Source organism: Episyrphus balteatus, chromosome 4 (genome assembly GCF_945859705.1).
Source record: "Episyrphus balteatus chromosome 4, idEpiBalt1.1, whole genome shotgun sequence".
Classification (NCBI taxonomy): domain Eukaryota; kingdom Metazoa; phylum Arthropoda; class Insecta; order Diptera; family Syrphidae; genus Episyrphus; species Episyrphus balteatus.
The window spans coordinates 3,302,712-3,323,333 of record NC_079137.1 but is presented as its reverse complement, the minus strand read 5'-3'; the positions used below and the strand labels follow the sequence as shown (position 1 = coordinate 3,323,333).

Here is a 20,622-nt window from a genome sequence, read left to right as displayed (position 1 = left end):
TAGACTAGAAATTAACCAAATTTGACCTTAAGTTTGAAACGAGATTTTAAATTACTGACTTTTTACAATGAAAGTTGTTTATTGGTTTAAAATTAATCCATTATAAATCCTAAGCTTAAAGTAAGATTTTAAATAACTACTATAAGTACGTATAAGTTTTTAATCAACTCGTTATTTACCTTTTAACAACCCTGGCAATTTTTCAACTAAGTTCCAACCCAATTTCAACTAACCAACAACTCTCCACACATACACATTCACCATACTCGAGCGTCGCGCGTCGCCCATCATATTTTTGTCTCTCATTTTTCTCAGATCTCTCAGTATTCTTTTGTGGCTGGTGGTAGCAAGTTATTGTGCGAGAAAGTTTTTGTGAAAAAATATAAATTAAATAAAAAAAAATATCTGTCTGTGAAAAATTATTAAGAGGTAAGTTATTTGTTTATAATTTATTTTAAATATTGTTATTTGTTTATAATTTATTTTAACCCTTTGCTTCCTAGTGGTTTCAGCATGATACCACCTATTAATTACTTTGTTAGTTTTTTTTACTACAAAATGGACTTTTCCTTTTGTACTCTCAGCTCAAAACATTCCTTATACAATGTTATTACTAGTACAATCATTATTTTTTTCATTTTAGTGTGTTGTTAGAAAATATCAAAACTTTTTTTCAAGATATTTGTATTTTTTTCCGGGAGCGAAGGGTTAAATATTAAATATTGTTTAATAAATAACTTCAGAGTATAAAAAATAACTTCTGAGTTTGAAAAATATCTTCTGAGTTTGGAAAATAACTTCTGAGTTTGAAAAATATCTTTTGAGTTTGGAAAATAACTTCTGAGTTTGAAAAATATCTTCTGAGTTTAGAAAATAACTTCTGAGTTTGAAAAATATCTTCTGAGTTTAGAAAATAACTTCTGAGTTTGAAAAATATCTTCTGAGTTTAGAAAATAACTTCTGAGTTTGAAAAATAACTTGAGAGTAGGCATACAGATAACTTAGCGCGTCTTTTCATTTGTCTTTCTCATTCCGCGTTATTATTCCAAGCTTGACTGTTGATAAAATCACTATAATAAAAATGTATTCTATCATTAAAAATAAAATTTGTAGTAGAACTACTTTTAAAAGAAAAGTTAAAAAAATAATATTAGAAATGCGTGAAAAAGAAAGAATTAAAAATCTTGAACAAGTTTTTCTTAGCAAGAGGTTATTTGAAGTGCAGCAACACCTTTCGGAAAATGAAATAAGTGCTAATTGTGAACAAGGTTTTTCTAACACGAAATTTGAAGAGTTGCAACACCTATCGAATATTATTTCTGAACATGAAAGTGACAGTGAAAATTCTGGAAACAATTGTGTCGCTGTCTCAACTAATTTTGAAGCTATTCCAGAAAATTTAAAAAAAAACTTAGTATTATGGGCTATTCAGCATAACATATCGAATATTTGCTTGCGTGATTTGCTTAACATTTTGCATAATTCTCATCCTTATTTGCCATTAGACCCTCGAACATTATTACAAACTCGCGTTTCCCTTGAGAAAATTTTTATCGAAGTTCCACCTGGTAGATACTGGCATTTCGGTTTGGTTCGCGCTCTTACTAAGGTTTTTGAAAGTGTTCAGACATGTCAAACAGTAATATTCTTGGACTTTAATATTGATGGGATTCCTGTTAGCAAAAGTTCAAAGGGCCAATTTTGGCCTATTTTGTGTTCACCAGATGGTTTTCGTGTGCCGCCGCTAGTAATAGGTGTTTACTACGGAATGGCAAAACCTTCAAGTGTTAATGAATTTCTGCGATTATTTCTTGAGGAGGCTGTTAACATTGATGATTTGAACATTGGTTCCAAAAAAATAAGTTTTAAAATCAGGAATTTCATCTGTGACGCCCCCGCTCGTTCTTATTTAAAAGGAATCAAAGGGCATAATGGTTATTTTGCTTGTGAAAGATGTAATGTAGAAGGGGATTATAATTACAAATCTCACCAAATGTGTTTTCCAAACCTATCAAAATCACTTCGCACGAATGATTCTTTCCGGGCTGGGATACACGAAGATCATCATACGCAACCATCTCCATTAGAAAAACTTCCAATAGATATTATTATGAATTTTCCTCTAGATTACATGCACTTGTTGTGCTTAGGTGTCATGAAAAAATTGTTGGTTACATGGATTAAGAATAGAACCCTTAAAACAAAATTCTCGGCAAAAAACATTGAGAGAATCTCTAAGACCTTAGTATCACTACGAAAATATGTTCCATGCGACTTCAATAGAACACCTCGTGGACTTGATGTGATAAGCTTTTGGAAGGCCACTGAATTTCGTATGTTTTTGTTGTACTTAGGTCCGGTTGTTTTGCAAAATGAAACTCATGAAGAAGTATATGCCAATTTTATGGAACTACACTGTGCTGTTTCAATATGTTTGAGTAAAAATAAACAAGTTTTTGTTGATGTCGCACAGAGTCTGTTCAAATCATTCATATATAACTTTTCTAGTATCTATGGAGCTGAAAACATAAGTTATAACGTTCACAATTTATATCATGTCGTAGATGATGTTAAATACCATGGACCTTTAGATAATATAAGTGCTTTCAAATATGAAAATCGTTTACAATATTTAAAACGTCGAATAAGATCTGGAAACAGACCCCTGGAACAAATTGCAAATAGGATTATCGAAGATTTTGAGAATGTAGATCTAATTGATGTAGATGAAAACAAAACTCCTATGCTTTATATGAAAGATAGGAATAAAATATGCAAAATTAAACACTGTGTTGGAATCTATAGAGCAATTCAGCTTCAACATTTTGTTTTGAAGTCGTCACTTGCAGATAGTTACTTCTTAACAAACTCAGAAGAAATTGTTAGAATGGAGTTTGCAACATATCGACATGGCATCCCAGTTATCTATGGTTCAAGCTTAAAACAAAAACAAAATTTTTACGAAAAACCGTTCTATTCTAAATTTTTAAGCGTTTATAAATCAAATGAAGAAGAAAATTTGCCTAATTTTTATAACATAGAAAATATTTCCTCTAAATTTTTCAAAATAACTTTACCAAACACTGAATCTGTTTTTTTTCCATTAGTACATTGTTAATCAAAATGTATTGTGTTGTGGAGACGCTCGAAGATGAAGGGAAGTTCGTGACGGCAGTTCCCAAAAATTGGGTCATCGATGGAACGAAGCTATTATGGCCAAAGTCCAAGAAAGATTCCATTTGCGGTCGGAAAAATTGCATCACAGCATCGGATGATTGGCAAAGCATAGCATGCAAATTAATATTTGATGACATCGGTAAGATACAAGTTTAACTACATCTTTTTTATTTTATTTTTATTAAGTTCACTTAGACCACTTTTCTCCAAGTAAAATTTTATTCGTATCTAAACTTAAAGCAGTTTATCCTGGGGGCCTATTTTTGACAGCTTAGTTACGTTAATTTTGATACACTTTAGGTCCCCTTTCATATACTTAAAGTAATCGCGGTTATGGCCTTTCAATATTTTTATATTTGAATAACGCTTCATAATATTCTACACAATGAGATTTATTACAGAAATTAAAGTTTTTTAGACCGGTCTTTCTTATATAAACACATTACATTGTCATCGAGTGCAATTCAGCATCAGCCAATTTGCAAAACAATATCGCAAATTTCGCGAAGAACAATGGCGCCTTAAAACACGACTAGCAGGTGTTTTTGCGAGCGGGTGCAATAGCAAAACTCACAGCAACCCTTTTTCTCTTCGTTCACGACAGCGTGCGTGAACGAAAAGGCGTCACGGCGCGGCGCCCACGACTACAATCGACATGTTGATCTTGTGTGATCGATACAAGAGCAATAAAACAATAAAACATCGACCTTTTTTCACTTCACTTCGTTGACAAAATCAATAAGTGTACTGTACAACAATAAAACAATAAAACCGCGACCTTTTTTTTACGTCGTCCAAGACAGCGCGCTTGAACAAAGCGCCACCCGCGACCGACGGTCGACTTGTTGTTCTTGTGTGTTCGATACAAGATCAATAAGTGTACAGCGATAAAACAATAAAACAGCGACCTTTTTTTCGCGAAGAACAATGGCGCCTTAAAAAAAAATTTTCGACCAGCAGGTGTTTTTGCGAGCGGGTGCAATAACAAAACTCACAGCAACCCTTTTTCGCTTCGTTCACGAGAGCGCGCGTGAACGAAAAGGCGCCACCTACAACATTTAAATATACATTTTTAAAAAGCTAGAAACTTAGTCATATTTGTAAAATTAAAATTAAGTTAATTGAATTAAGAGCTTTTGAAAGAATGGTATCTGAACTCAGATTTTTGAAAAAAAAAAATTATTGAAGAAATTTTAAGATGTCGTTTTTTAAACTTTTTCGTAATATAAAATGCATTTATTTTCAAATTTTTCTGACCACATTTATTACGATTTGAAATTATAAAAGAAAATGTCAATATGTATTACGGTTTATGAAAAAAATTAAAAAGTATTTCATTTTCGAAGAACTTTTTTTAATAGAAGTTTTGAAAAAAAATTTTACTTATTTGTTTTTTAAAGTTCAACATCTAAATATAAAGTCATTTTTTCTTCAGTCAATAGCCCTTATTGTTGAAAGTTAAATAGCAAAAATTTAAAGTTCTTATTTACCAAAGTCTTTGAGAAAATTAATTATTTCAAAGCAAAAATTCAGTTTTTATAAAAAAAACCCATTGAAATTGAAATTTTTTTCAAAAACTCTTGATTAAATTTAGTGGATTTAAATTTAGGAGATAAGAATGAGCTTCTGGCTTTTTAAAAATGTATTTTAAAATATTGTAGGTGTTGCCGTTGTTTTCAAAATATTTTTTTTGTGTTTAAAGTCAGATTATGAGAAAATTGCATTTATCTCTTAAACGATGGAAGATTGTCCCTTACTCCCTTATATTTTTTTTCCTTAAATAACCTAGAGAATCTTTTGCTATCATTTGTTTTATGAAATTTAAGAAAAAAAATGGTTGTGTTCAAAAAAAATTTAATTGTAATTTTAAAAAACAATACGGTAACATCGGCAATTTTTAATCTATAGACTTTAAAGCATTTTTAATTGCCTACGTTTGAAAAAAAATCGTCAAAATCTGAGCTGTTCGGCCGGTCTTAAGCCGCTTCACCTTTTGAACAAATATTTTCTTGTATCCCTTTCATGCCACTTATATTTACGACAAAACATGTATTTCCTTTTAAGGTTCCTGGGAGGAAGCAGTTCAGAAGGAAAAGGATGCCGAGTATTTGTCTTCTTCTGAAGAAAATACGGAAGAAGTGACCATCGACACCAATTCTTCGGAATACATGACAGATATGAACAAATTGATGTCAACTTTGATTCCTAATTCTGGTAAGTTTAAAATGTATAAACATGGGAACAAAGTTACTAATTTTGTCATACTTACTTCTCATTTTCAAGACGTTTCCTCGTTCACCCCCCCAAATGAAGATGTTACCATCACTAATGTCATTTCCGACTTATACACGTTTGAAGGTAAAAAATGTATTTTAGCACTAGTACAATTTTCAAAGTCGTTTTTAAACTCCAGCTTATCTTAGACTGGGGTTTATCCAATGTTATTTGAATAGGATAAACCCCAGTCCCTCTTAGTAACAGCTGAGATAGCATATTAGTTCTTTCACTAACCGTATTACTTTTTTTTGTATATTACTATAACTCTTATTTTTAATTGTTTATAGGCCCCAGCACCAGTACCCAATTCAAGGAACTGTCGTCCAAAATAGACGAAATTTTGGAAAGACAGCGTTCCACTGAGGTGAAGGTGCAGGCCATGCAAGGAATGCTGGAGGCATTCATGGCGAAGTCCGAAGTTTCGGTCAATTTGTTGGCGTCCAAAATTGCAAAAGAGAATGCAGAGGAAGTGGATGAGGAACTGCAACTGGATGAAATTTTCCCACTTACCTCTGTCCAACAAATTGAGGAAATCGAGGAAAAACTCCATCAAAATGCAGCATTCAAAAAAAAATTGGTAAGTACCAAAATATACGAAATATGCAATTTTCTCACAATCCGACTTCAAACACAAAAAAAATATTTATAAAACAACGGCAACACCTACAATATTTTAAAATACATTTTTACAAAGCCAGAAGCTTATCTTAAATTTAAATTCACTAAATTTAATTAAGAGTTTTTGAAAAAATGGTCCTCAAACTCAGAATTAAAAAAAAAATTTATTAAAAAAATTAAAAATGACTTTTTTCCAAACTTTTTCTAATAAATATTATCAGTTGAATTCCGAAGCAGAAAAGGTAATATATATCACACTTTTGAAAAAACAATTAAAAATAACTTCAATTTCAATTGGTTTTTTTTTTTGATAAAAACTGAATTTTTGCATCCAAATAATTAATTTTCTAAAAGACTTTGGTAAATAAGAACTTTAAATTTTTGCTATTTAACTTTCAACAGTAAGGGTTATTAAATAAATAAAAAATAATTTTATGTTTAGATGTTGAACTTTGAAAAAAAATAAGATACATTTTTTTTCAAAACTTTTATTAAAAAAAGTTCTTCGAAAATGAAATTCTTTTTAATTTTTTTCATAAACCGTAATACATATTGACATTTTCTTTTATAATTTCAAATCATAATAAATGCGGCCAAAAATATTTGAAAATAAATGCATTTTATATTACGAAAAAGTTTAAAAAACGACATCTTAAAACATATTTTTGTTTTCTTTCAGGTCCGTAAGTTGAGCTCCTATGGGGGGGCCAACGGAATGAAAACGATCCGCACTATTTGCAAGTGCATTTTTACGGATCCACTACTGGCAGAACATTCTTGGCTGGGGACTAATGCCAAAAAAAGTTTCAGCCAATACAAATTCCTGTATAAAACTATATTGGAAGCGGTCCGATCAAGGTACCCCACTTATAGTGAAGCTGAGGGTGCTTCATTTTTTAAAGGCTTTTTGAAGCAAGCCCCATTTCGAATGGGAAAACCGTCCACGTAAGTTAAAAAATAAAATTATAATCAACATTTAAGTTAACATTTTTCTCATTACAGAAATACCAGTTCCAACACCAGCTCCTCTGCCTCTGACGGGCAATCCACAACATAATTAAGTTAAGCTATTTTTTATTTTTAGTTTTAGTTTTACTTTTACTTTAAGTTTTAGTTTTAGTTTTACTTCATTAAATAATGTTTCACTAAACTTAAATTTCAGCGTTCTTATTTCAAATATTAAATTTTCAGCTGGGAAGAATCTTATGGTTTGCAGCATGTTGGTAAGCAAACATTTTATAGGTTTTTTAAAATCTGTAAATAACCGGTTATAAAAAAGCTGTGAAGTAACGTTTATTACAGGTTTTATAAGAACCTGTACGAAGTTATTTACAGGTTTTATAGAAACCTATAGGTAAGCGGTTATAAAAAAAACCGTCAAATAACGTTTGTTATAGGTTTTATAAAAACCTGTACAACGTTTATTACAGGTTTTAAAAAAACTGGAAGAAAACGGTTATAAAAAAAACCGTTAAATAACGTTTATTACAGGTTTTATAGAAACCTATAGGTAAGCGGTTATAAAAAAAAACCGTCAAATAACGTTTGTTATAGGTTTTATAAAAACCTGTACAACGTTTATTACAGGTTTTAAAAAAAACGGGAAGAAAACGGTTATAAAAAAACCGTCAAATAACGTTTATTAGAGGTTTTATAAAAACCTATAGGTAAGAGGTTATAAAAAAAACCGTAAATTAACGTTTAATACAGGTTTTAAAAGAACTTGTTATATTACAGGTTTCAAAAAAACCTGTAATAACGTTAATTACAGGTTTTATAATAACCGTAGTAAAACGGTTATAAAAAAAACCGTCAAACAACTCAGTACAGGTTTTTTTTAAACTGTATAATAACGGTTTGTAAACGGTTATAAAATAGCCGTAAATGGTTTATTTCAAGTTTTTCTTTGACTAAAAATAAACAGTTATTTAATAACCGTGAAAATTAGGTTTTTAAAAACCCAGTATTTGTAGAAAAAAGTGGGTTTTTTAAAAACCCGATTTAGACGAAGTTAAAAAATAACTGACCATTTTCGGTTGTGGAGACGTTTCTGGAACGTCTTAAATACGTTTATTTAACGAGTTTAGTAACTTATCCGTTAAATAACCAGAGTAAATATCCGGTTTATTTTCCGCTTTCTAACCACAAAATGTTATTTGGGTAATCCATATTTTTCAAGGGTTTTCTATTGTATGCATTATACAATAGAAAACCCTTGAAAAATATGGATTATAGATTCAAAACTAAACAAAACAACAAATTAAAAAAAAAAAATTAAAATTGAGCAATCGGATCTCCATAAAAAGTCTAATGTTATGTTATACGATTATAATTGAAGGGAATAGAAATTATTTTTTAGAAAAACATATTTGTTCATTATTGTGAGAATTTTATTTACCATTGATATTTGAATATCTCTTAACATTTTTTTAATTCGATTAATTTAGAACTGTGCCTATCCTAGGCAGAAAAAAATTTATAATAATATCTACTAAACGAGATATTTGTTTTTAATAAATTTCATTTTAATTCAAATAGAAATGGAATGTGATCAAAAATAAAAGGTTTACATTTCAGTCAGTACGTATATTTTTCCATAAATAGACTATTTTAGCCACTTAAAATATTCTCCCTTATCTCACAAACTCTAGATATTCAAACAAATACGAGTATTTAAACAACTACATTCCCTAAAAAAAAACATAATTTAGTTTTTTATTCAGTAAATTTAGAATCACAGAAGTTCCAACATTTTATTTGTCAGTTTTGGAGTTTCATTCAGGCATTTTTGCAAAAAAAATTTGAGTACCTACTTTTCAAAAAGCCAAATACCACAAACTCTATCAATAAACTTTATTTTTTGAGTTCATAGCAATTAAAGCCATAGAAGAAGAATTAACACACAAAAAAAAAACTTTTTTGATCCTTTAAACTGGCAACCCTATTTTGGCCTCCTTTTGCAGTGAAAATATACTTCTATGTTTTATATATATGCGTCATTCTGCGCTGCTGTAGTATGTCCTTGTACACAGCAGAGCAGCAGCAGAATAACTCGCGTGCTTAGACGATAAAAAATAACTGCTGCATTCAAATTCATGTTATGTATGATGTTCGACTCTCTACAACTGTACTATATGTATCGTCGTCGGTTGTTGGAAAAAATGGTTTTCTGGTCTGGTTATGTTTTTTTTTTTTTTTTTTTAAACTTCCATTTATGTGAGTATGTGAAGGTTGTTTGTATTTGTAGAGTGGATAACGAGAATTATTTAAGCACGAAACGTCATACCATATTCCTACCTTTAACGGTGATTGTGCGAATGTTGATGATGATGATGATGGCGAGTACGATGACTAGGCCATGGTTTTACTGGCGAAGGTAGGTTTATGAAATTCTTGCTAAACAATTTCAATCGCAGTTAAAAATACAGAATAGACCCAGATAATAAAACAGAATTCAAGGTATCCATAAAGAACTTATTGCAATCTGATTCATTCTATCTAAATTTGATCTTCTTGATGTTCATCAATAGGGCACAGGATTTGTTTTTTTTTTTTTTCTTAATTGATCTAAATTCTAAAGAATGATGAAGTTCTGTTGTGATGATACGTGATCTGTAGCATATTGCGTTGATCCGAATTCATAGTTTTGAGACATTTGTTATAATGTATCGCCAAGATAAAAAGTGCAAATTATTAAATCGCTATTGAAAAAAAAATTGACCTTTCATTTCTTGTATAGGTACCAAAAATTTTTGATTAAGCCTTGTATAGGAAAAATAGAATTTGGCTACTGAATTTTGAGTAACCACCAGCACCGTTAAATTGGGCCCACTTTCTTAAAAAAAATTCTTAGGCAATCTGTGCGACGATCGCTTTCTCTCGACAAAATTCGATACAAAATTCTTAATTTATTATTTTAAGTAAATGTCCTTAAAAAATTAATTCTGAAACCTTGGACTATTGCCGTTAATAATGTGCTGAAAGTGCCGACAAAAAAAACGATTTTTCAATCAAAATGCGATGATCGCATTTTCTCGGCAAATTATCGATAAGAGCGGAATTTAGAATCGTTACTCAAGTGAACATTTGTTCTCGCGTTTGGGCCACTTCAGCCAAATCTAAGGGTTTCTTTACTTTTAGCTTATGAATTCCAAATGAGAAAGTTTTGAAGTAAACGCTTGAGCAAACACTCAGAAAATTCATCTCAAACTTGTGCTTGAGAAAAAATTTTACTTGAGTGACGACTCTGAATTCCGCTCTAAATTTTTGAATTTTTTTTGTATAAACCGTTATACCGGAGTTTTGGTTAAAATATTCAAAATGCCCTAAAAAATCTTTTTTCTAATAAACCGATTTCCAAAAGAAATATACTGCGATGCGAAATTTTGTATTGCCTTATTTTTTTGAAATCATAACAACCCGATTTAAATTAATTGAACATTTTAAAATTTTAAGGCGGTACTGGGCATGTTATGGAGTTATAATTTAAAAAAAAATTGTATTTCCTTATTTTTGCCCCTCCTTAATAGCCTATAACTAGCGGATGAGAAAGACCCTTGCAACGATACCCTATTTGTTAAATTATCGGAAGTAGCTTAGAAGTTATGAAGGAACACACATACCCAAAATCTGACAAATCTATTAAACACATTCAAATCTTTTTTAATTCCATGCAGTTTTGTAAAAAAAAAAACAAAATGTACTGATTCCCTTATGGAATTATGTCCTGAAGAGCTATATGATATGAACTTAAAATCCTTCTTAAAGAAGAATGTCAGAAATAATTTTTAGAGAAGCAGAAATTTTCAAAAAATCAGAACAAAAGGCTCTATATATGACTTCTTTGTCTTTCATACGACTTTAATTGTACTTTGTTCAACTTCAATTTGTTCTGAAAACAGCTTTAAGCAAATAGTGTAGCCTAGCAGTACCACAGATTTGTCAGTTCTTTGAGCAAAAGAGTCGTCATGGCCTAGGGTCATTAGAGCAAGTGTATGCAACCCAGTCATTCTACCTACCTACATTTTTTTCATTTCACGTTTTTTTTTTCTTTTTGGTACAAAATGGACACTTTGGAGTGTCAGTATAGTTGTTGTGAGCCGTGAAGATAGTTATGAACAAAAATAATTGCACAGAGTTCCACAAACGGTGTTGGTGGTGTGTAGTTTCACAGCGTGTGCCCTGATTTCCATATTTTCTCAATCCTTCTATCTCTTTCGTTCGCTTGCCCATCATCAGGAGGACAATGCTGGCCATTTGGCGTTAAAGTTAAATCCCGTCCGTTTTTTTTTTCTTTTTTTTTTTTGTGTTTGTGCGCATTCATCCTAGTTCCGAACGTGTTCTAGTTTTGTGTGTGAACCATCAAAGCTATACCCTAGCAGCCAAGAGTCCCATAATAGTTTTGATTGTTCTTTTTCGGTTCAGGGTCCCTTCGTGCAATATATTTGCAACACTAACAACACAACAACAACTACAACATTGGTCGGGACTAAAGTGAGATATATACAGAGTTTCACTGGGAGAAGGAGCGAAAGAGGAAATTAGACTATAAAGCTCAATTCATGGGAAATGAAAATTGTTTTCTATTCCCTCGGTGATTGTGATTTCCTGCAAGTTGATGGGGAATAACTGGGACTCGTTGGGGTTTATTTATTTTTTTTTTTTTTTGTTCCTTTTTTACGATCATTATTCTGTGAACAGGAGGAACTGGCACACACTGTATCTAGCATTTCCCAGTTTTTCGCTCACTGGAATATCTAAAATTTGATTGACGACTGCAAGGCTTCACAATCTGTTTTGTAGGTAAAAAAGAATAGCAATAGGATACCTACCATATCAAAACATAAAAATTCTGGATTTTGTATTTTTTGAAAAAAAAACTTTACTTTGTGTTGTGTATAGCGCGGGATTTTTGTTTTTTTAATGAAATGAGAAAAAAATTTGTTCGTGATGTTGGTTTTCATTTCTGTTCCTGTGTATCATATTTTTTTTTTGTTTATGTTTTCATTGAGGAAAAATTTATGTGAATGTGTTTGTTTGTTCTGTGGCATCGTTGACGAGGACGACCTACGATGACGATGACTAGGACAACGATATGACTACAACACACTGACGACGACGACGACGAAAACGAAAAGATAAATGGTTTTTGATTTGTCGTTGGGATTGAAAATGATAGATGCGGATGATTTTGTTTGAGGGAAGTTTCACAGAGAAATTGATATGCCAGAGATAGAATAAATAATCCGATTAAGAGGAGAACATGTGAAATGACAAATGCGCCCAAATATTTGAACTTTGTTAGAGAGAAAGTGTAAGCAATGTGATTTTTTTCGAGGGCAATTTTAAAGTGCGTAGGCAAAGGATGCATAAGTAATAAGGAATTTTCTATTGAATTGAGAAAATTTATTTAACTTTTACTCAACATTTTTTTCTGATCAAAAGTCTGTTTAACCGATTTTTTATGTATGCGAGCATGTATATTCTCTTATAACTTCTAAACTACTTATAATCATTTGACAAATAAGATATTGTTAGAAGGATTTTGATTGCCCGCTAGTTATAAGCCATGCAAAGTTCTCTCATTATAATGCCCTTTAGAAATAAAAATCATAAACATGAACTTATTTTTGTCCCTAAATTATATTAGGATTAAAATTAGTTGATGTATTTGCCGAATTGCTGTATAAAATAAAAATCAAGTTTTTAGTCCATAACTTCTTTGTTAAGATGACACCATACACGAAGAAAAACGACCACAAACCAGCGGATTTCCTATTAAATAAAACGGATTTCTGCATAGTTTTCTGCAAATTTAAAAAAAATCCACTTAATTTAAGCGGAAAATCATCTTTTTATGTCGAAACATTTTAATTAAAAAAAGAATAAAAGCGGATTCCGCTTATTTTCAGCGGATTTCGCTTATTTTAAGCGGAAATCGTTTTGTATTAAGTGGGTTGGATTTAAGTTGGGAATCTTCTAATATTTAGGTGTTCTTTTTTAGTCCATAACTTCTGTCTTAAGATAACAGCATACATGAAGAAAAAAGACCACAAACCATTGGATTTCGTATTAAATAAAGCGGATTTCTGCATAGTTTTTTTTGCAAAGATGTCTTCCGTCTTAAATTAAGAATGTGCAAATTTAAAAGAAATCCACTTAATTTAAGCGGAAAATCATCTTTTTTATGTCGAAACATTTTAATTAAAAAAAGAATGAAAGCGGATTCTGCTTATTTTTAGCGGATTTCGCTTATTTTCAGCGGATTCCGTTTAAAATAAACGGAAATCGTTTTGTATTAAGTGGGTTGGATTTAAGTTGGGAATCTTCTAATATTTATTAATATTTAATTTTATTAATATTTAGGTGTCCTTTTTACTTGCGATATAGGTACTATATATCAAGTTATGCATTCGTACAAAAAAATAAAGTTGAGATAGCATTTTCCATAACATTACGATGGTAGACAATGCCAAAAAAGTGGGTCCCGGAAGTCCGTCTGTCTGTCCGTCTGTCAGTCTGTCTGTCTGTAAACGAAGCTACAGCCTAAACGGATGGACCGATTGATGTCAAACTTGGTATGTAGCATTATTTGGCGACTCTACAGAGGGGTTTTTGGAATTAATTTTTTTGGACCAAAAATAACGGTACTTGTCATATACCGATTTTAGTAAAATTGAAATATCTCAAAAACGGCTCCAACGATTTTGTTTAAAAAATTCAAATGTAAGTTTTACGACAAGGTCTATCTTCTAATAAAAAAAAATATTTTTGAAAATCATTATTAACGGTACCTGCCATAGAACCGTCCGATTATCTCCGAAAGTACTTATTCGATTTCAACGAAACTTTTTGTAAAGAAGCATTTATATGATGTTAGTATAATCCAAAAATAAAATTTCCGAAAAAATAATTTTTGGATTTTTAAAAAAATTTTGAAAATTTTTTTTTGAAAAATCAAATTTTCGAAAACGGGTCATTGAATTTTTTTGAAATTTTGTTTTTAGATGTTGATTAGTGATTTCTACAAAATGGCATACCAATTTTATTTTAAAACTTTTTTTCCAAAAAATTATTTATAAAAAATTAGTTTTTTAAAAAACGGCTCTAACGATTTTGAAAATTTTTTTTCTAAAAATGCATGTTTATATATCAATCAAAACTGCATACTTGTTTTGGAGGGCAATTTGATTTCAGATTTTATTTTATTTTTTTAAAAAACGAATTTTATTTTTTTTTTTTTTTGTACCTAAGTTTTTCCAAATTTCTATATAAAAAGTCTTAAAAATTTAAGCAACTTTTACTCTAAGAGCAAGTTCGTGCGACCCAGTCGTGCATTTTATTTTTATTCGCGTATATGATGACTTTAAATAAAATAACTTGTAACCAACAGAAAAACAAGACGCTTCCGAAAACATCGCATTTTTCAAATTATTATATAAGTATTATTGAAGATTAGAGGGAACATACATAATCTGGTTTCCATTCTGCTGGTCCGGAGTCAATTACGGGTCTTCGGTTAAACTGAGAAGTGTTTGGTAAAAAAAAAAATTGGATCGAAAATCACGGATTTTTACAGTATAATTCTCTTAAAACTAACATAAATTGAAATAATAGCCTGATAACAGCCTTGTCAATATTTATACAAATTAATTGGAGAGTTCTTATAATCCAGTACTGAAGTTATTATCTATTCGCACCAAAAAGTCACAATTAATTGCACCATTTTCTATAATAACATAACTCAACATTGGACATCTCCGAAAATAAAATCCTCAAAATTCTTTTAATCTTCTTAACTTTTTTTTAGTCCTAACGTAAAAACGACAAAGAAAAAAAAAAAAACAATCTCTTGAGAAATTTTTCTTAGATAAATCCTTGATATTCTGTTTATTTATTATTATCATCGGTCATGGTCATAAAAAATATAAGAAATAAAAAAATATATCAAACAACTGTCCAACACCGAAAAAAAAACTCCAGTCCCAAGGAGAATATTTATGCCTAAATATAATTTTGTTTTTTTATTTTTTATTTTCATCCACAGACTGACACAGATTTGCTCTTAAGTTGTCAGAAAATTTATATAAAAAGTGTGCTTTTTCGCTTTTACCTATACCCACTACCTTACCTATTTCTATAAAATTGTTGTTCCTATATAAATAAATTCTTTATATTCTTACACTTTTTCTAATATTTAAAGGAATATAAACCAACACTTTTTTTTTACCACAGAAACCAACCCAAAAAAGCTGGTCATTTTGTTTGGATTCTTTCCAGCAGATTTAATATTATATAAATCTCAAACCAAGGACATGAAATTTTTCCGTGAGGAACAGAATGAGAGAGAAATGGGTTAAATTGTTGGGTAGCTCTGTTGATCTGGAAAAATATAATCTCTTTTTTTTTAGAGAAGAAAAAATTCATAAAAATTAACTACCTAATAAAAATTTCACTATAAAGCTATTTTAAATCCTTTCAATTTATTGGAAGAGATTGACTTTTTGCTAAATTAAAAATGATTTCTGCAAATTTCGAAGAAAGCTTTATTCATCAGAAAACAGTCTAATTTGATTTGAAATTTCACACGACACAAAATGGTAGCATGGTAACTTAAATAAATAAGCTTTTTGGAAATGAAAAAAAAAAAAAAAAATGTGTTTTCTATCGAAAAGTGTACTTTTTTGAGAAACAGTCTTAACAGACTTTGAAATTCCTTAACTTGAAATTGAACACTTTTTAATGAAGACAGATAGAATGGAGATACAAAAAAATCAAGCCAGTTTCGAATACATGAACTCACCACCATATGGCAACATAATTCCTTGAATTTTTCTTTCCAAAATCATCTTCAGTTTTATGTTGCCTATAGCTCCCTTTATCAAGTCTTTCTCAACTCGACTTGTTGACAAGTGTTAATAGGCACTCTGTGACTGTGCTAAAAAACGCATGACTTGCATTTCTTGAAATCAATCAAATTGTCATAGTTAGTAGCAAAGTAGGAGGCTTAAAAAATTTGTTGTGACATTTATCTCAAGCAAATTTTCTCATTTCCTCGAAAAATAAAAAAAAAAATGATACATCATCTCAACATCAAACCAAGCATAACAAGAAGAAGATGAACCAATTTATATAGTCGGCATGTAGCTATAGAATTTTTTTTGAAAAAAAAAGGAAGGTTGTCAAAGTTATATTATACACAATCTGCGTCACGAAGCAACATCTGGGATATTTTGCTTCGTTGATTTTCTGAAATTATAGATTTTATTCAAGAAAAAAAAAAAAGGAAAAAATTAAGCCTCTTTTGAGAGAGAGATATGCGCCACAGACCATCATGGGGTTGTCATTGAATATCATTTTGTTTACTTTTTTATTTTTACTTGGAAGTATTTATTTTGATATTTTGTTTAATGAGAATAAAACTTTATCCAATTTTAATTGGTTATAACGAAAATAAAAGTGTACGGAAAAACTTGAAGGAAAATGGAACTATTAATAAAAAAAATCATGTTTGTAATTCACACATGGTTAAAGTGAAACCTTAAAAATCTTTTAAAAAAAATTGAAAAAATATAACTTTTTTTTTATTCCATCACTTTTTTTATCTGAAAGCTTATTGCTTCAGCTCAAAATATTTATTTCGACCATGTCTATAAAACATGTACAAAAAGAGCTAGAATTTTTTTTTAACCCAATTAGTTTTCATAAAAAAAGCAAAACAATCAATCTCTTTTCTGTTCTAACGCCGTTAAATCCATTTTTTCAAAGACAACCTATAATAAATTTTATATCATTATTATTTCACCTTTTATATGACGCTTCAATCATATTTCTACCATGTATACGAAAAAAAGTAAGAATTTTTTAAAGCCAACCATGTCGAAATTTCAAACTGAGATTACGGTACTTCCTCTACTGCTGGCTGGTCACACTGGTCAACAAGGTTTTTGCCACAACAACCAAAATATACTTTTCTAGTAGTTTTTGATGTGCTGAAATCGAATCTGAAGTCAAAAAATTGTTATTGGCCTCCGTTTTTGTCATTTTGGCTGTTTTCGAGGCTATGTTTTTATGTGGGGTAGTTCATTATGAATTAATTTGTAACGGTGCCTATAAGAGCTAGTTTTATTCTTTCAAAAAATGTTTAAATCTTTCCGATATCTCTTTTACTGCCCGAGATATTTAAAATTTAAGTAGCGGTCTTTGAATCAGAAACAACACAGTTCAACAAAATTAAACTGTTTTTGCCACAAGAACCAAAATATTCTTTTCTGAAGGTTTTTTGGTTGCTGAACTCGAATCCGCAGTCAGAAAAATTCTATTAGCCTTTGTTCTTGAAATATTACCGTTAGAAAATGCAAAAAACGGTTTTTTTTTATAACGGTAATATTTCAAGAACGGAGGCTAATAGAATTTTTTTGATTGCGTATTCGCGTTCAGTAACCCAAAAACCTTCAGAAAAGTATATTTTGGTTCTTGTGGCAAAAATTCTGTGACCAGTGACTTAAACTTTAGATTAAATTTAGTTTCTCTTTGGCTTACTAACTGAAACTTAAGATATCTCGAGCAATTATAGAGATATCGGGAAAATTTAAACAGTTTTGAAAAGAAGAATATCTTTTTTTATAATCACCGGTACAAATTTGTTTATAATGAATTACCCAACATAAAAACCGAAGCTCGAAAACAGCCAAAATGACGATTTTTAGCATTTTACAACGGTAATATTTCAAAACCGGAGGTCAATAAAATTTTTCTGACTTCAGATTCGGATTCAGCACCTATACTATAAATACTATAAAAGTGTATTTTGGTTCTTGTGGCAAAAAAAAGTTAAATTTTGTTGACCCGTGTCGTCGGCAACTAATCTTCACAGGTTTTTGAGGTATTTTTCAAGTTTTTCAATTAAAGATTATATAACTTGTAGAGCACGTACCGTTATGTGTGATATATTAAATGAAAGGTAATATTATCAGCATGCGTATTAAAGTTAAATAGATTTGTTATGTGCTCTAGATCAAAAGATATAACGTGTTTAGAAAAAGAACATCTTTTCACAGTTATCTCAGAATTTTGAATATGAAATTAATTGAAATTTTGCACAATCATAATGTATTTAATTAAATATCTACTGTATAAATTTCATTCATCTATATATAAAAACAAAAAAGTTATGATCAATTGATTTTTCGTGTCGCTTTTTCGTTTCATCTTGTTTCAAATCACTACGATACTAAGGCCCAATTTATTCACACTCCATTAAATTTTAAGTCGCAATTAAAAAAGGAAAATTTTAAAATGTGTATGCGATTTGAGAGTTTTATAATTTTTAATGGAGCCTTTAAATATAATGGAGAGTGAATAAATTGGGCCTAAAGAAGTTTTCACTTCAAAAATTTGGGTTTTGTACGTAATTAATCATTTTTAAGATTAAGGTAGATCCAAACTTTAAAAAATTGCTGTATTTGTATATATTTTTTATTTAAACTAAAACTTGATAAAAAAAATTGCAAATTCCTTAATTTTTAAATCAATTTTAGCTCGGTTATATATTGGAGAGAAATTTTTAAACACTAAAGCAAGAAATCTATTTTTTGCGATAAGATTTGTATGCATTAAATATTATTACCTGTTGTTAATTGAATCAAAAATTTCATTTAGATTTATGGCACTTACTGAAAAAAAAGGAAAAAAAAAGTGTTAAATATATTTGTATTAAAAGGATTTGTTTAATAATTATTTTTAAAAATACAAATAATTTTTCTCCTTTTTTATTCAGAAACTGTTTTCTAAATTTCATAGCCAAATATCAATCATTTAAAATTTGTGATTTTATCCTGTTCTGTGCAATGCACTTAAATTTTTAACTATTCACCATATTCAGATCCCCATGCTGACAATTCGGAATGCTTTTTAATGCTCTGGATTTAAATGGGGTAAATGTAGGTATTAATTAAATATGAGGTTAAAAACTGTTCAAAATATTTAAGAAAAAAAAAAACCGTTTCATCTTACTTTTTCTTCAATAGATATACACTCCAAAATGTATAAAACGTGTTAAATTTTAGGACAACACACAAAAAATAATGGCAAGCAATTTTCTTAAATAATCGATTTCAAATAAAAGGCACGTGTGGCTTTTTGCCATTATATGGCTCAAACTTAAAAAAAGATAAAAATAAATAATAGATACAAAAAAGAAGAAGAAAAAAAAAACACCCCAAACGTGAAATCAAGGAGAAAGAGGATACCTACATTTTTTTTTCTGCCTATAAGCCTCACTTTCCCTGGCAAAAAATATGCGATACCTCTGAATCTTATATTGGCATTTAACCGAATATTTTCCTGAAACACATCTCACTTTTCCGGTTGTAGTATAGCGGTGTGGTGTCTACAGAGGCTTTGTACCTATATAGATTTTTTCGTTTTTATATTCTTGGGGATTTTCGCTTTCAGAGGATGTGTTCAGTGCCGGGTCAAGGGCAATTTGTATATTACCTAAGTTCTAGGGTTTAGCTGAAAATTTGTAGAAATTGTTGCTGGTGGGTTTTTGTTACTTTTGAGCTGATCTGAATTTGCAAGAAATTAGCTTTTAGATACAGTACCTTCAGCCAATTAAAGGGAAATGTATCTCTCATTGAAAATTAACAGTTAACAGAGAAATAACAAGAAGTTAAGAAAGATTCGAGGAAATTGTTTTACCTGAATTCTGTGTTTTGGACTCAACCCTCTAATTTCCCGTTCTTTTGATCCTAAATCACAGATTTTCTTAGAAACAAGTTTACCCTTCGGACTCATTTTTGAGCCTCCTATGAATTTCATTGATATTCGATATTTTATCGTTCAAAATCCGCTCCTCTTCTTTTTCAGGGAGGTGAATTCTTAAACATTTTCGACCTTTCTCCATTTTTATTTCTATGAAGCAAAAAATCAAGCAATACAGAGTGCTTAACTCTTCATAGTGTGGATGCCTACGATATGAGTATGAAACATATGGATATAGGACAACAAAAAGAGTATTCTATTGTGTTCCTGACAAATAAAATTGAAAAATAAAAAAAAAAAATAGAAGCTTATGCCTTCACATGACCTAGAAAAACTGGGTTTTGTTGTTTATTTTTTTGTTAGAGAGGATGAATGTTAGGGTAGATGGGAAGGGGGTGAATCTTTCGAAACAAAAGGTTAAATAATAAACAACACAAAGCAAGACTACACGGTTCATTAGTAGATTGAAAGATTTTTTCTTTTGGTTTCCGTTGGGGTTTAGCTATTTTATTTTTCTATTTTTTTTCTGATTTGTTTGTTTCAAATTTTAATAGCGACCAAGTTGAGTTCCGTTTGTATTTGGTTTTTTATTCGTTTTTCTTTTTTTTTTTTTCTTTCAAACAGGAAATTTAACAATGAAAAACGAATATCGTTTAATAATTCAAGAACGAGTATATAGAAGTTTTTTTATACAAGGACATAGAAAGAATATTTAGAAAATGTGAATAAAATGAAAGTCTCCCTAGACAATTTTTTTTTTTTTTTTTTTTGTTATTGAATTCAAGA

At 30.1% G+C, this 20,622-nt stretch overlaps 2 protein-coding genes and 1 long non-coding RNA gene across 5 annotated transcripts in view; 2 read left to right on the top strand and 1 right to left on the bottom strand.

Annotated features, from left to right (window-relative positions):
• LOC129920075 (uncharacterized) overlaps nt 1-20,622 on the top strand; it is a 162,712-nt gene that overhangs the window by 22,625 nt on the left and 119,465 nt on the right. The window lies entirely within an intron of this gene.
• Nucleotides 1-20,622, bottom strand: part of LOC129920072 (uncharacterized) — a 125,005-nt gene that overhangs the window by 59,410 nt on the left and 44,973 nt on the right. Inside the window, exon 1 of one of the 2 annotated variants that reach the window (XM_056001239.1) lies at nt 18,701-18,716. The exons of the other annotated variant lie outside the window; for it this stretch is intronic. The gene's annotated coding sequence lies outside the window, so the exon portion shown is untranslated. Of the gene's footprint in view, nt 1-18,700; nt 18,717-20,622 lie in introns of those variants that run through there. 2 annotated transcript variants of the gene reach the window in all.
• Nucleotides 3,124-7,523, top strand: LOC129920073 (uncharacterized). 2 transcript variants are annotated; one of them, XM_056001242.1, is made up of 6 exons: nt 3,124-3,316; nt 5,242-5,391; nt 5,461-5,535; nt 5,742-6,031; nt 6,752-7,017; nt 7,075-7,519. In XM_056001242.1, the coding sequence occupies exons 1-6, from the start codon at nt 3,124-3,126 to the stop codon at nt 7,127-7,129; spliced, it is 1,029 nt and encodes a 342-aa protein (XP_055857217.1). In that variant the 3' UTR covers nt 7,130-7,519. The 2 variants fall into 2 exon arrangements, with proteins under 2 accessions (XP_055857217.1, XP_055857216.1); XM_056001241.1 differs by having other exon boundaries at nt 5,242-5,535; nt 7,075-7,523.

Excerpts from the sequence above, each read along its gene's own strand:
- LOC129920073 (XM_056001241.1), top strand. The coding sequence starts at position 3,124 with ATGTATTGTGTTGTGGAGACGCTCGAAGATGAAGGGAAGTTCGTGACG. Across the intron at positions 3,317-5,241 it reads ATTAATATTTGATGACATCG|GTTCCTGGGAGGAAGCAGTT; the intron begins GTAAGATACAAG and ends TTTCCTTTTAAG. Across the intron at positions 7,018-7,074 it reads CGAATGGGAAAACCGTCCAC|AAATACCAGTTCCAACACCA; the intron begins GTAAGTTAAAAA and ends TTCTCATTACAG.